The 14,190-nt window shown below is 43.3% G+C and overlaps 1 protein-coding gene across 1 annotated transcript; it reads left to right on the top strand.

Annotated features, from left to right (window-relative positions):
* Positions 1–846: 846 nt before the first annotated feature.
* On the top strand, positions 847–14,138 carry numa1 (nuclear mitotic apparatus protein 1). The gene is made up of 25 exons (XM_068745727.1): positions 847–885; positions 996–1,081; positions 1,211–1,284; positions 1,623–1,711; positions 1,788–1,862; positions 1,948–2,041; positions 2,157–2,316; positions 2,544–2,683; positions 3,099–3,210; positions 3,411–3,528; positions 3,737–3,877; positions 4,367–4,480; positions 4,827–6,476; positions 6,732–7,547; positions 7,800–10,169; positions 10,307–10,516; positions 10,662–10,840; positions 11,113–11,238; positions 11,913–12,018; positions 12,337–12,526; positions 12,805–12,941; positions 13,036–13,314; positions 13,459–13,560; positions 13,643–13,930; positions 14,019–14,138. Exons 1-25 carry the CDS (start codon positions 847–849, stop codon positions 14,046–14,048), a joined length of 7,725 nt encoding a protein of 2,574 aa, XP_068601828.1. The 3' UTR covers positions 14,049–14,138.
* Positions 14,139–14,190: the final 52 nt, after the last annotated feature.

Below are 14,190 nucleotides of genomic sequence, written 5' to 3'. Positions count from 1 at the left end.
CACAACGTCTGCCGACAGGTTTCTTGAACGTAATAAGTATCTAATATATATTAAACTACTGTATTTGAATTATTTGCCGTGATACGCACTGGCAAACAATACATTTATATGATAAATAAAACAAAACAATGTTTGTGGGAAGTTTTCTTGTTTCCTACAAAGGACTTACTTTATAATTACTATGGTTGAAATTAAAAGATTAAAATGGACGTAATGCACGATGTAAAAATGTAAAACTTGAACAGCTGAGAACAAAAACAAAAACAAAAACAAAAACGATTTAGGCGACCTTCATCAAAACGGATATCCGGGTACGTAAACGACGACGTCTTCCTTAACTTCCGTCTTTTAAACCAATCATCGTCGCTTATTTGCAGGCGCGTCGCTTTGTCAAGACGGATTGGCTGGTTCAATCTTTCGAAGCTCTTTGAATTTGTTTCTCGTTTCGTGTGGATCTGTTGGTGTTTTCCCCGCTGGAGCAAATTTTGCACGTTCAGGTGAGTCGATGATTTTATTTTTTAGAGAGCCAATCAATACGAGACAGAAAAACTAGTTGGTCGACGTCTCCAGCTGTAAGACATATCTTAAGATTCGAGAACTGAACATTTAAATAGCAAATTTAGAGTTGGCGTTATCGAATATAGATTATTACTAATTTTAACGCAGCCTCGCCAGTACTCTGTAAGCAAATCCTCGGTAGTATAGGATGAGTTATTGATCGACATAATTACATTTTAAGTCATATATCGCGAATATTCACTCCGGTCTTAGCTTGCTAATGCTATCTACTGTTGAACTTCGTGACTTTCATATTTGCAGTCCCTTGGAAAGAACGAGGCCGCCAAGATGGCCATTAACCTGGGCGTGAAGGCTCTTCTCGGATGGGTTGGTCAATTGTGGAATTATTTTTCTAGAATGGAATTATGTTAGCGGCAGTAAACCTCCGATGAGATGTACTCCAACTTGTTAAAGTGTCTTTTTTTTTTTTTTTACAGGTTAACAGCATGCAACTGTCCGAGGAAGAAATCACTGCTGAAGGTTTACAAGATGGGACAGTTTTACTGAAACTTGTCTCCATGCTGTAAGTAGAAGTACCCGGATGTACCCTTGTGTACACACGGATCGCTCAATGAATGATGACTGCATTTCAAATATTTACTGATCCTTCTGTCATCTTCTTTTTTTTTTTTTTACCTTTGTGCCATCTCAGGAAAAAGAAGCCCGCTCCCTGTTTCAGTAATTCCTCTCATGAGCCATTAAAACTTGTTGCAGACTTTATTGAAAGTGAGTTTCTGTGTCAATACTTCATCTCTTTTTGCATTACATCTTTTTTGTGTATCAGTGTCCAAATATACATTTTATTTAAAAGTTAAAAAGCATGCTTTATTCTGAAGTTGTATTTTGAGGGTTTGGAATTAGATTTTTGATGGACAATTCATTGCTGTCATTACCAGATTGAAAATTTCAAATGTGTTCGCCTTTTGGACCACACTCCCACATTATTGTGGCTGTGGCTTTTGCATGTTGTGGCTTTAAATGTGCCGGTAATGCCAAAGCATGAAGAACACACCCATTCTCTGATTTGTCCTATCATAACAATGTCTTTCTATTTTCATCATCAGGCGACTGCAGATTTACTGCAGCCAAAGGGACTTCATTGGACTGGAAAAACATAATGGATGGCATCAACCTACCAGTTGAAATTTCAAAGGTAGAGAGAAAAAAAAAAATCTTAAGTGGAGAGATGCACTTGTAGAGCCAGTCTGATGCATTCTTCATATCACCAGGTTCTTCTCGTGCTTGCTTACCATGATGTAATGAACGACCGCAGCACTCTGAACAGGTTGGATTGTGATATGGAGGTGAGTGCAGTGCTATATTCCAGTTCAATCATTATATGTTATTATTTATTTATTTTAATTTGCATGTCTATATCTCTGTTCTTAGCGGGAGATAGCTAACCTGACTGGCAGCTTCGTGATGGAGACTGAAGGGTGTGTTTATTTGAGTGATGGCCTTGATGCTTATTTAGCCAGAAAGCGTAAGTCCGGCTGCTTTATTTATCTCCCGTTTCTGTGTTTCATGCCGTTCTGAAAGTCATTTTAATAAAAGATGCAAGCCTAATGTATTAATATTTATCTCTCTTTAAATGACAGATTTGCCCGTTGATATTGACATTTTGAACCGATCGGCGGCCACGTCATCGTCAAATATGTCGACAATCTCCTCGCTGTCAGATGGCGAATCCCCAGTTTTCCACCGCAATCGGAGAATTAAATTTTTGGACATCCAAACGGTGGCGTCTTCCTCAGTCAGGTATGAGTGGATTTAAGAATTTTGGGGTGTTTTGGAAAGAAAGCTGTTTTAATCATTTTGCTAAATGTTCACTCACTTCGATTTAACTTGTCACATAAAATAATTACTGTCTTTGTCAAATCATCAACATGTGGTGTAATATGGATGTTTTGAATGTTTGTGGGATTTCATCTTTGATTTTTATTCTTTACCTTCGCCTGATCTGATTTTTTTTTTTTCCTCCACAGTAAATCTCCTCTGCAAGAAATCATGAACACGCCCAAGTTTCAGGTGAGGAAGCTGCAGAGACAGATGATAAGAGAGGGAGACTACAGAGATGGGTTGGAGAGGGAGCTGTCCACCAACATTGCCCTCGTTTCACAGAAAGGTACCACATTGAAATGTTTGTACTCGAACGACAAATAATTTTAGTCAGATTGTGGTAAAACAGACAAACCTGTATGAGCATGCTCAACCATTATTTACTTCCATGGATCTATTTTCTTCCTGATATTGGCAAAATATTCAAAATTTAAAAATTATCCAGAATCTGGATTATCTGCCTCAAAATGTAAACACCTCCTTCCAAGATTCATCCCTGCACAAAATCTAATCGGGATGTTTATATCGTTCCAAGATGCCTTTTGGACATACAGATAGACAAGCAAGGAATCATGGATGGTCACATGGCCTCTTTCAAGACTTGTTGGAATACTCTTCATAATAGCGTCGACATTTTTGTTTCTGTCGGTTTCTCTTCTCTTCCAATCTTGAACTTTGCGGCGTACTCCGGTTTTCTTCAGAGACGCATATTAACCAGTTGCAGTACCGCCTGGATAAACTGAAAGAAGAACAAAATGACCGGGAGCAGGTTACCAGGGAACAAATCAATGAGCTGGAAACCAGGAACAACTCGTAAGTACTGAGAAATGGAATGAAACACATTTTAACTAGTTAATTATATTATTTTATTGTGTGTATTTTCATTTTTACTGTGAGGCCTGTTTGGCAAAGTATGAGCATTTAATTGTTCTGACATGGTAACGCAAAATGAAGTAATACATTTCATGTCTCTCACACAAGCAAAATAAATGCAAAAAACATTTCTTTCTTAGGTTACAAATCCGTTTTAATGAGATCGTGACTGATAATAAAGCCTTCAAGTGTACCTCCTCACTTATGGAGCGCAAAGTGGATCAGCTGTCAGATGAAAACGGTGCGCTCTCTTCTCAGGTGAATATGACTCCTATGCAAATTTATTCTGTTAGATAGCATCAGGAAATCTTTTACATTTCACTATGAAAGAACATCCTTTGCAACTGCATGTAATTTCTGCAGGTGGCGCCTTCACTCGTTCACTCGCCACACAGGGCAATCCTGTCATATTTGATTCATGTATCAATTGCAACAACTTTAAAAATATATATATATATTTTTGCAGATAAGAGGCATGTGTTCACAGCTGGCCTTCTATGTGGAAGAGGTTGGCAGGCTGGCTGACGGCCAAAAACGCACTGAGGAGGAGTGGGGAAGACAAAAAAGCCAGCTGGAATATGAACTCAGCCAAGCAACTGCTCAGAAGGTAGGTAGACGACACTCATAAAATAAGATATGTTCATAACTGCTTGTTGTACTGTCTTGTCAAATCTTTGAATTTTGTTTTACACCTATAACACGTAGATGTACTTTCACACATAATGTCATATGAACAATATTGCTATAGTTTAGCTATTGTGTCACTATTATTGAAACATAATAAAAATAGATGTCAGTCATAATCAATCACGGATCTTTAGTTTGCAACTCAGGAAATTGCAGGGATTCTCTAGGACCCTGAATGATTAGTCTGTCGGGGAGATGTGAGTTTGACTCTGACAAAACCATAAAAAAAAAAAATGTAGAAATGTAGTCGCAGTAGTTGGATGAAATCCACACCCGAAAGGTCTGACTGTTCCAAATGTATGTTTGTTGAAATTGTATTTTTATGAGTATTGTGTTGGTTGAAAGTTATCCTTTACATGACTCAGACTGCTGAGACTTCATGCACCGTAATATGCTCTTTATTTCGCAGGAGTTTCTGACCGAACAAATTCAGATCCTGCAAGGAAAGATTTCCTGTTTGGAAGATGAAATAAGCAGGGCGTCTAACGAAGTAGTGGGAGAGAATATGGGGCCGATAATGGAGGTAACTTTATATTTAACTCCGTCATGGCGGTTATGTGGCTTGTATTCTTTTGACTGTTGGTAAGATTGCGATGGAACAAATCAGCTTGTTAAACTGAATCTTGAGGAAAATCTTTTTCTTGAACATTTATCAATCTAATGACAATTCAAATGAAACTTAAAACTCCAGGGATGAGTTTTCAATTTCATATCATGAGCTGCAAATTGGCATGAAACAATTGCTTTTAGTTGCAATAACAATGCAGAGTAAGGAAATACTTTGATAGATTTGCATGTAGTTCTATAATGGAAGTGAATTCTGGAAGCGGCAATTTTCAGGATCTATTTTGGTTCTTTTTAATTTCCAGAAGGACATGTTTGAGACGGAAATCAAATGTTTGAAGAATGAGCTGGAGAATGCGTTTCGCTCTTTGAAAAGGGCTGATGTGGAGATTCAGGCCAAAACGCAGCAGCTGGCAGAGCATCAGGAAGAAATCACTCGACAGAAAGAGCTCCTGAGGCAGCAGGAGTTGCGAACTGCAGAATTGATTCAAGCTAAGGAAGAAACTTTAGCCAAGTTACAAATGGAGATTGCTGCGCAAAGAGCAGTCTTCCAGCAGGAGATTCAGGATCTGAAGCTTCAGCTTGAACAAGTTGTGCAGCAGAAAATCATGCTTGCAAAACACGAGGAGGAAGGCGCTCACCAGATAGGCGTCCTGCATGAGCAGCTGTCTGCTTCTGAAGAGAGGATGAGGAGCATGAAGGAGGAGATCCGGACTAAAGAGGAACAGATGAACGAGTCGAGACGCCAAAGTTCAGAGCAGTCAAAAAAGCTAAACCAGGAAATCCATGATTTAAAGGAAGATGCCGTGTGTCTTATTGCTTCATTGGTGGATGCTGAGGAGAATTTGGTAGCCAAAGAAAATCTATTGGGTGAGCAGCATTTGCAGAACGCTCAGGATATGGAGGCACTCAGTGCGGAGATGGTAACATTTCAGGATGAAGTGAAGAGGCTAAATGCAGAGATCAGGGAGAAGGAGGAGCAGTTTATCCTGCTGAAGACCGAGACTTCAACACACTCGGAATTTCTACGGCAGGAGATTGAAAGTCTGAATGAAGAGTTACAAAGAACAAGCGATTCTCTTGAGATGACCAAAGATGACATTCGAGCCAAAAACGATCTAATGGCCAAGCATGAGCAGGAGAACGCTCACCAGAAGGAGCTCCTTCAGCTACAGCTGTCTGCCTCTGAGGAAGCAGCGAGGAAGACGAAGGAGGAGATCGACACCAAAGAAGAACAGATGATGAGGATGAAGACTGATAACTTGGCTCAATCAGACTTGCTGCATCAAGAAATCCAAGGTTTACAGAAAAAGGTTGAGTGTCTCAGTTCCTCACTGAGGTTTGCTGAAGAAAATTTACAATCCAAGGAAGATCTGTTTTCTGAGCAGCGACTCCAGACCGCTCGGGATAAGGAGACGCTCCGGACGCAGATGGCGACATCTCAGAATGAGGTGAAAAGGCTGAACGAGGAGATCCGCTCGAAGGAAGAACAGCTGATTCTGCTAAAGACCGAAACATCGAGTCACGCCGAGTTGCTACAGCAGGAGATTGAAACCCTGAATCAACAGATCAAAACCGTGTCCGATTCTCTCGACGTTGCAAATGAGCAGGTTCACGCCAGAGATAATCTGATGGCCAAGCAGGAGCAGGAGAGCACTTTGCAAACGGAGGAACTTAGAAAGCACAATTCAGTTCTCGAAGAGAATGTTAACGGACTAAGAGAGGAGCTCAAAATAAAAGAGGGTGAGATGAATGCGTTCAAGGATGAGAGCTGCAAGGAGTCCCAAGTGCTACACGATGATATCAAAGCTCTGAGAGAGCATGCACAAAGTCTGGAAAAAGCACTGAAGACTTCAACAGAGCAGCTTCAGCATCAAGAAAGCATCATGAGACAGAAGGAAACTGAGATTTCTCAAGAGAAAGCCGAATGTAAAAGTTTGATGGCAACCTCTGAAGTCGAGCTGAGAGAGCTCAGCGAGCAGATCCGTGCTAAAGACGAACAGCTGGTCACATTACAGGAAGAGATCTCCAAACAATCTGGCCTTCGACAGCAAGAAATAAAAAGCCTAAATGACCAGCTGGCTCATGTGACTGACTCGCTCTCAAAATCTGAGGAGGCGGTTCAGACTCAGCTGCTGATGCTGAACGGACAGGAGAAGGAGAACGCTCACCAGAAGGAGCTCCTTCAGCAACAGCTGTCCGCCTCTGAGGAAGCAGCGAGGAAGACGAAGGAGGAGATCGACACCAAAGAAGAACAGATGATGAGGATGAAGACTGATAGCTCGGCTCAATCAGACTTGCTGCATCAAGAAATCCAAGGTTTACAGAAAAAGGTTGAGTGTCTCAGTTCCTCACTGAGATTTGCTGAAGAAAATTTACAATCCAAGGAAGATCTGTTTTCTGAGCAGCAACTCCAGACCGCTCGGGATAAGGAGACGCTCCGGACGCAGATGGCGACATCTCAGAATGAGGTGAAAAGGCTGAACGAGGAGATCCACTCGAAGGAGGAACAGCTGATTCTGCTAAAGACCGAAACATCGAGTCACGCCGAGTTGCTACAGCAGGAGATTGAAACCCTGAATCAACAGATCAAAACCGTGTCCGATTCTCTCGACGTTGCAAATGAGCAGGTTCACGCCAGAGATAATCTGATGGCCAAGCAGGAGCAGGAGAGCACTTTGCAAACGGAGGAACTTAGAAAGCACAATTCAGTTCTCGAAGAGAATGTTAACGGACTAAGAGAGGAGCTCAAAATAAAAGAGGGTGAGATGAATGCGTTCAAGGATGAGAGCTGCAAGGAGTCCCAAGTGCTACACGATGATATCAAAGCTCTGAGAGAGCATGCACAAAGTCTGGAAGAAGCACTGAAGACTTCAACAGAGCAGCTTCAGCATCAAGAAAACGTCCTGAGACGGAAGGAAACTGAGATTTCTCAAGAGAAAGCCGAATGTAAAAGTTTGATGGCAACCTCTGAAGTCGAGCTGAGAGAGCTCAGCGAGCAGATCCGTGCTAAAGACGAACAGCTGGTCACATTACGGGAAGAGATCTCCAAACAATCTGGCCTTCGACAGCAAGAAATAAAAAGCCTAAATGACCAGCTGGCTCATGTGACTGACTCGCTCTCAAAATCTGAGGAGGCGGTTCAGACTCAGCTGCTGATGCTGAACGGACAGGAGAAGGAGAACGCTCATCAGAAGGAGCTCCTTCAGCAACAGCTGTCTGCCTCTGAAGAAGCAGCGAGGAAGACGAAGGAGGAGATCGACACCAAAGAAGAACAGATGATGAGGATGAAGACTGATAACTCGGCTCAATCAGACTTGCTGCATCAAGAAATCCAAGGTTTACAGAAAAAGGTTGAGTGTCTCAGTTCCTCACTGAGATTTGCTGAAGAAAATTTACAATCCAAGGAAGATCTGTTTTCTGAGCAGCGACTCCAGACCGCTCGGGATAAGGAGACGCTCCTGACGCAGATGGCGACATCTCAGAATGAGGTGAAAAGGCTGAACGAGGAGATCCACTCGAAGGAGGAACAGCTGATTCTGCTAAAGACCGAAACATCGAGTCACGCCGAGTTGCTACAGCAGGAGATTGAAACCCTGAATCAACAGATCAAAACCGTGTCCGATTCTCTCGACGTTGCAAATGAGCAGGTTCACGCCAAAGATAATCTGATGGCCAAGCAGGAGCAGGAGAGCACTTTGCAAACGGAGGAACTTAGAAAGCACAATTCAGTTCTCGAAGAGAATGTTAACGGACTAAGAGAGGAGCTCAAAATAAAAGAGGGTGAGATGAATGCGTTCAAGGATGAGAGCTGCAAGGAGTCCCAAGTGCTACACGATGATATCAAAGCTCTGAGAGAGCATGCACAAAGTCTGGAAGAAGCACTGAAGACGTCAACAGAGCAGCTTCAGCATCAAGAAAGCATCATGAGGCGGAAGGAAACTGAGATTTCTCAAGAGAAAGCCGAATGTAAAAGTTTGATGGCAACCTCTGAAGTCGAGCTGAGAGAGCTCAGCGAGCAGATCCGTGCTAAAGACGAACAGCTGGTCACATTGGAGGAAGAGATCTCCAAACAATCTGGCCTTCGACAGCAAGAAATAAAAAGCCTAAATGACCAACTGGCTCATGTGACTGACTCGCTCTCAAAATCTGAGGAGGCGGTTCAGACTCAGCTGCTGATGCTGAACGGACAGGAGAAGGAGAACGCTCATCAGAAGGAGCTCCTTCAGCAACAGCTGTCCGTCTCTGAGGAAGCAGCGAGGAAGACGAAGGAGGAGATCGACACCAAAGAAGAACAGATGATGAGGATGAAGACTGATAACTCGGCTCAATCAGACTTGCTGCATCAAGAAATCCAAGGTTTACAGAAAAAGGTTGAGTGTCTCAGTTCCTCACTGAGATTTGCTGAAGAAAATTTACAATCCAAGGAAGATCTGTTTTCTGAGCAGCGACTCCAGACCGCTCGGGATAAGGAGACGCTCCTGACGCAGATGGCGACATCTCAGAATGAGGTGAAAAGGCTGAACGAGGAGATCCGCTCGAAGGAGGAACAGCTGACTCTGCTAAAGACCGAAACATCGAGTCACGCCGAGTTGCTACAGCAGGAGATTGAAACCCTGAATCAACAGATCAAAACCGTGTCCGATTCTCTCGACGTTGCAAATGAGCAGGTTCACGCCAAAGATAATCTGATGGCCAAGCAGGAGCAGGAGAGCACTTTGCAAACGGAGGAACTTAGAAAGCACAATTCAGTTCTCGAAGAGAATGTTAACGGACTAAGAGAGGAGCTCAAAATAAAAGAGGGTGAGATGAATGCGTTCAAGGATGAGAGCTGCAAGGAGTCCCAAGTGCTACACGATGATATCAAAGCTCTGAGAGAGCATGCACAAAGTCTGGAAGAAGCACTGAAGACTTCAACAGAGCAGCTTCAGCATCAAGAAAACGTCCTGAGACGGAAGGAAACTGAGATTTCTCAAGAGAAAGCCGAATGTAAAAGTTTGATGGCAACCTCTGAAGTCGAGCTGAGAGAGCTCAGCGAGCAGATCCGTGCTAAAGACGAACAGCTGGTCACATTACGGGAAGAGATCTCCAAACAATCTGGCCTTCGACAGCAAGAAATAAAAAGCCTGAATGACCAACTGGCTCATGTGACTGACTCGCTCTCAAAATCTGAGGAGGTGGTTCAGACTCAGCTGCTGATGCTGAACGGACAGGAGAAGGAGAACGCTCGCCAGAAGGAGCTCCTTCAGCAACAGCTGTCTGCCTCTGAAGAAGCAGCGAGGAAGACGAAGGAGGAGATCGACACTAAAGAAGAACAGATGATGAGGATGAAGACTGAAAGCTCGGCTCAGTTGGATGTGCTCCGTAAAGAAATCTTTGCGCTCGGCTCCTCACTAGAGAACGCTGCGGAGGATATGCAATCCAAGGACGGTGCGTTTGCTCAACAGCAACTAGAATACACTCTGCAGAGGGAGGCGCTCGTACGCCAACACGGCAAACAAGTGGAAACTCTGCAGGAGCAAATTGATTCGCTTGAAGGCGAGATTCGAAAGCTGAAAGCGTCTCAGAGTGACGCAGAGACCGAGGAGAAGCTTCTCATCCTCCAGACAGAGGCCAAGTCGGAGGCTGTCGAGCACTACAAGGCGCAGGTTGGTGTGATCCTCGCAACACGACGCAATTCACCTTCACCGCTTCTCTTTTTATGGCAAATTGATTTCCATTCTAAATGGACACACGAGATCTCTTTGCACGTGACAATATTTCTTGTTTCATGGAAATCCCTCAGATGGACAAGGCAGTCAAGCACTACAACAGTAAGAAGCAGCTTCTACTGGAAAGCGAAGAGGAGGTGGCTGAACTCAAGCGTTCCCTGGAGGTCAAAGAGCGCGACGTAAAGGCCGTTGCCATGGAGAACAAGATGCTTCAACTGGACCTGGAGAAAACCCGGACCAGTGAGAGGAATCTCGAGAACATGGTGGCCAGCTTGGAGGCGCAGGTTGGTATTACGTTTTGAAACGTAAAGAAAAATGGCGTGAGCGCGAAAACGCGTGCTCAATTTAAATGATCGTGAATCAGTCGGTTATTCTAAAAATGAAGGGAACATTTAAAGTGTAATTGTGTCTTGCTGTTTACCTTTTTAGCTGGCCTTTGCTGACCGTAACCTGCGTGCACAGAATAAGTTTCATGGCGCAACGGCGTCGTGTTATTTGGACGTTCCTGGTGCGCATTCCGGCGTTCACACCGGAGCAGAGGGGAAGAGGACGATGAGCTACGACAGCCTGGACCGAAGCAGTTTGGAAGACTCCTTGAACTCCACGAGGTAAAAGGTCTTATCTCTGGGTGTCAGGAAATTTAAATATCCATTTTCTTCGCCTAATTGCTTTTAAAAAATGTTATTTTTATTTTCAACCGTCTAAATAAAATTGCTATTGTTTTTCCCTTTCAAGGACTTTTTATTGACATAACATTCCTCAGTTTCCTGTTCTGCTGCTCCAAAAAAAATAATAATTATGAAATAAATCCTTTGGACACGAAACATTGAGAAGATCTAGAATTATAATCCAACACAACTGTTGCTGCACTTTCTTTCAGAAAACTTTCAGATCCCGGTGAATCGAGCACGCCACTGGTTCGCAGTTCAGAACGCTTGGCCGCAAAGCGCCGTGGCCTACAAGCGGAGTCACTGGAAACGCTTTACTTCACCCCAGTAAATAACAGGTACATGACAGTTTGGTAATGATTTTGATATTTCAAAGAATAGTCACCTGTTTTATTTCTATCTTCGAGTACCGGTATACTGGGGATAAGCAGCATTCTTTATTATCATTACATTGTTATAAGCTCATAATTTGGGTTGATTTCAGTTATAATCGTTATATTTTATTACTTTCGATGAGGTAAAAAAAAAAAAATTCCATCCCTGGAAATCTTTGACATCACCAGCATGATTGCAAATCAGTGAAACCAGTGAAGATAGATTATTTTAAATTGAGCATCTTAAAATCTTTTGTTTTCTTACAAGTATTTAGCTTGTTAATATTTCAGTGTAAATCTGCCAGTTACCAAGCCGTAAGAAATGCAAAAAAAGAAGCTGGAACTCTTATACTGTAATTTACAGTTTTTCAGTTGGTTACACTGTGGCTCATTCAGATAAGTGATTGATAATAACAGAAAATATCCATCCTAATTCCAGGCTTACTGAAATGTGGAGCAACAAATACCAAGTTGGACCAGCTGCAGCTCCTTTTATAGTTTATCTCTGTAATCCAGTGTTTTATCAGGGTTTTAAGATATTTTAAAGAGCTGACTGATTCTCCCTGCTCTTCCCACATTTTCCTGATTTCCTCCCTGTTACTGACATTTTCTGTTTTTTGTTTTTTTTCCATCACCAGGACCCGTAACGAGTATAGAACCGAATTTTCTTCAACGCTAAAAACTCCGGCATCATCTATTAAAAGACGCAGGACCACACAGGTTATTAACATCACCATGACAAAGGTGGAGGAAAGTCACGTACACGCTTAATGATTTGTGTTGCATGTTCACTATAATGCACTTTGAGACAACGACAATAAGATAACGGCAGTGAATTCCTCCTTCACTCCATCATCATTGCATGACGTTTGAATTAGTTGTATTCAGTATTCTATTGTGTTTTTGGCTCTTGTGTTTAACTGGGTCGATTTTAACCGACATCAGCAGATTCTGTACGTCGTTGCTGAACCCAAATGTTCGGACTTGTCCTTTCCAAACCTCCCCACGCTCCCACTGCAGAATGATCGTACCCTTAAGTGATTGGTGAACTCTGATGTTTAGGAAACCCCATGTGGCAGTGAGGATGATGCGACTTTCTACAGTCTGGCGCCGGCTCGCTCCCAGCCAAACCTCCCCACTGGACACCCGGTGTGTATGGAGCTGTTTGACGCGCCTGCTAGAAGGCCCGGCGCTGCCAGTGACCAGCTCATCGGCCTTCCAGGGTACAGACGGAGCGCAGTCCATTCACAGCGTGAGTTGTTGCGATTTACTCACAGGAGGGTTTGGAAAATGGAGCCCACAGTTTTCCTGTTATCATTCCGGCTTATCAATCATGCAAACTCAAACACTGCACTGTGCTTGAGCAGCGACTCGACTGGCACAACACACATTGAATGATTGCGGTTCACGTTGCAGCCCTACAAATGGGTGAAATAGAATCGCAGATCAGGTCGCGGTATTCTAGATAAAACTGCCAACAAGTGAGGCGCTTGTTAACTCTTGTCTCTTCCTACGTCCGGTTGTCTTCAGCCACTAGCACGTTCTGCGTGGGCGCAGAACACGAGCCGGAGAACGCGCCTGACGACTGGATGAGGATTGCCGAGCTCCAGACCAGGAACAAGGCGTGCCTTCCTCATCTGAAGAGCAGCTACCCTGTGGAATCTGATGTTAGTAGAGGACATACATCTGAGCACACTTGTCACATTTTCTGACCCTTCTCTCACGATAGTTTAATGAATATCCTTCTGTCTGTCCGTTTAGGCTTGCCGTCGCAGCACGTTAGTTTTCACTGATGAGGAGCTCCGCACTGGTGACCCGTCTGACACGATCCGTCGGGCATCCATGATGCCCAGCCAGCTGCAAGACTCTCTTACCTCCCATCGGCACTCTCTCATGATGGGACAGGCAGGCACTCGTTCTCATCGTCTGTCCTTGATGACAGGCCAGCCATTAATAACCGTCAATGCCGCTCAGCTGAGGAGCCCGAAAGGCACAAAGAGGGCTTTGTCTACGGTGTCTGTCTCTCAAGCGTCACCTGAGGTGGGTTTGGACTGAGAGGAATAGGAACATGTCATGTGTTAACTTTTGCTCCAGTCGTTCCAGTAAACACTTCAAATCACGATCATGTCAGATTCACAAAATTATGTAAATGAAAACGTATTGATGTAACTTTCTGAAACACAGAAAAGGGTGAAGGCCAGCTGCTTCCCTCGTCCGCTCACTCCTAAAAGCAAGAACGCGATCAGCGGACCTTCGAGCTCTCGGCTACGTCCCACCCTCAGTCCAGTGAGTGTAATATTTTTAAGGAAACACAATCATGCACATTATAATTAAGCATTCATTTCATTTTTGTTTTTTATCCCCTCAGGCTGAACGAAGGCAGTCGATGATGTTTAATATTGAAAACACGCCTAAAAACAACTACCTGAAAACAAGACTGAACAAACTACGCAGCTCCACCCGCAAATCTCCAGGCAAAAATACAACGAAATTGTCTGCGCAGGACTCCAGGGAAAACGTTCATCCTCAAGCTGAAGCTGGAAAACCCGGTAAAATCGGCAGCTCCAAGTCTCTGGCTCCCAAAGGACAGAAAAGCGCTTCACGAGTCACCAGCAGGGCTGCAAAGTCTCCCGGACTCGCGGCTAGTGCTCGCAAGGTAAAAAAAACAAAAAAAACCTTCAGGCCTTTTACAGGGTACACTTAAATAATCAAATAATCAAAATTTGTTTTATTTCCTTCCACAGATGATGAGCAAAGTGAATACCGGTAAATGAGGACTGGCTCCCAAATTGTGGCTACAGTTTCGCTTCGTTATTTTTTTCTTTTTTCAAATGGAATTGTAAATTCATTGTTTTCTTTCACAGCTTTTTTTCTTTCTTCAAATGGAATTGTAAATTCATTGTTGTCTTTCAGAGC

The sequence above is a fragment of the Brachionichthys hirsutus genome, chromosome 11 (assembly GCF_040956055.1).
Source record: "Brachionichthys hirsutus isolate HB-005 chromosome 11, CSIRO-AGI_Bhir_v1, whole genome shotgun sequence".
Taxonomy (NCBI): Eukaryota; Metazoa; Chordata; class Actinopteri; order Lophiiformes; family Brachionichthyidae; genus Brachionichthys; species Brachionichthys hirsutus.
Note: the sequence above shows the minus strand (reverse complement) of the source record. Positions and strands in the feature narration are given on the sequence as shown.

Coding starts and splice junctions, on each gene's coding strand:
- numa1 (XM_068745727.1), top strand. CDS start 847: ATGGCCATTAACCTGGGCGTGAAGGCTCTTCTCGGATGG. Junction 1,712..1,787: donor TACCAGTTGAAATTTCAAAG/GTAGAGAGAAAA, acceptor TCATATCACCAG/GTTCTTCTCGTGCTTGCTTA. Junction 6,477..6,731: donor GTTTGATGGCAACCTCTGAA/GTCGAGCTGAGA, acceptor TCCGCCTCTGAG/GAAGCAGCGAGGAAGACGAA.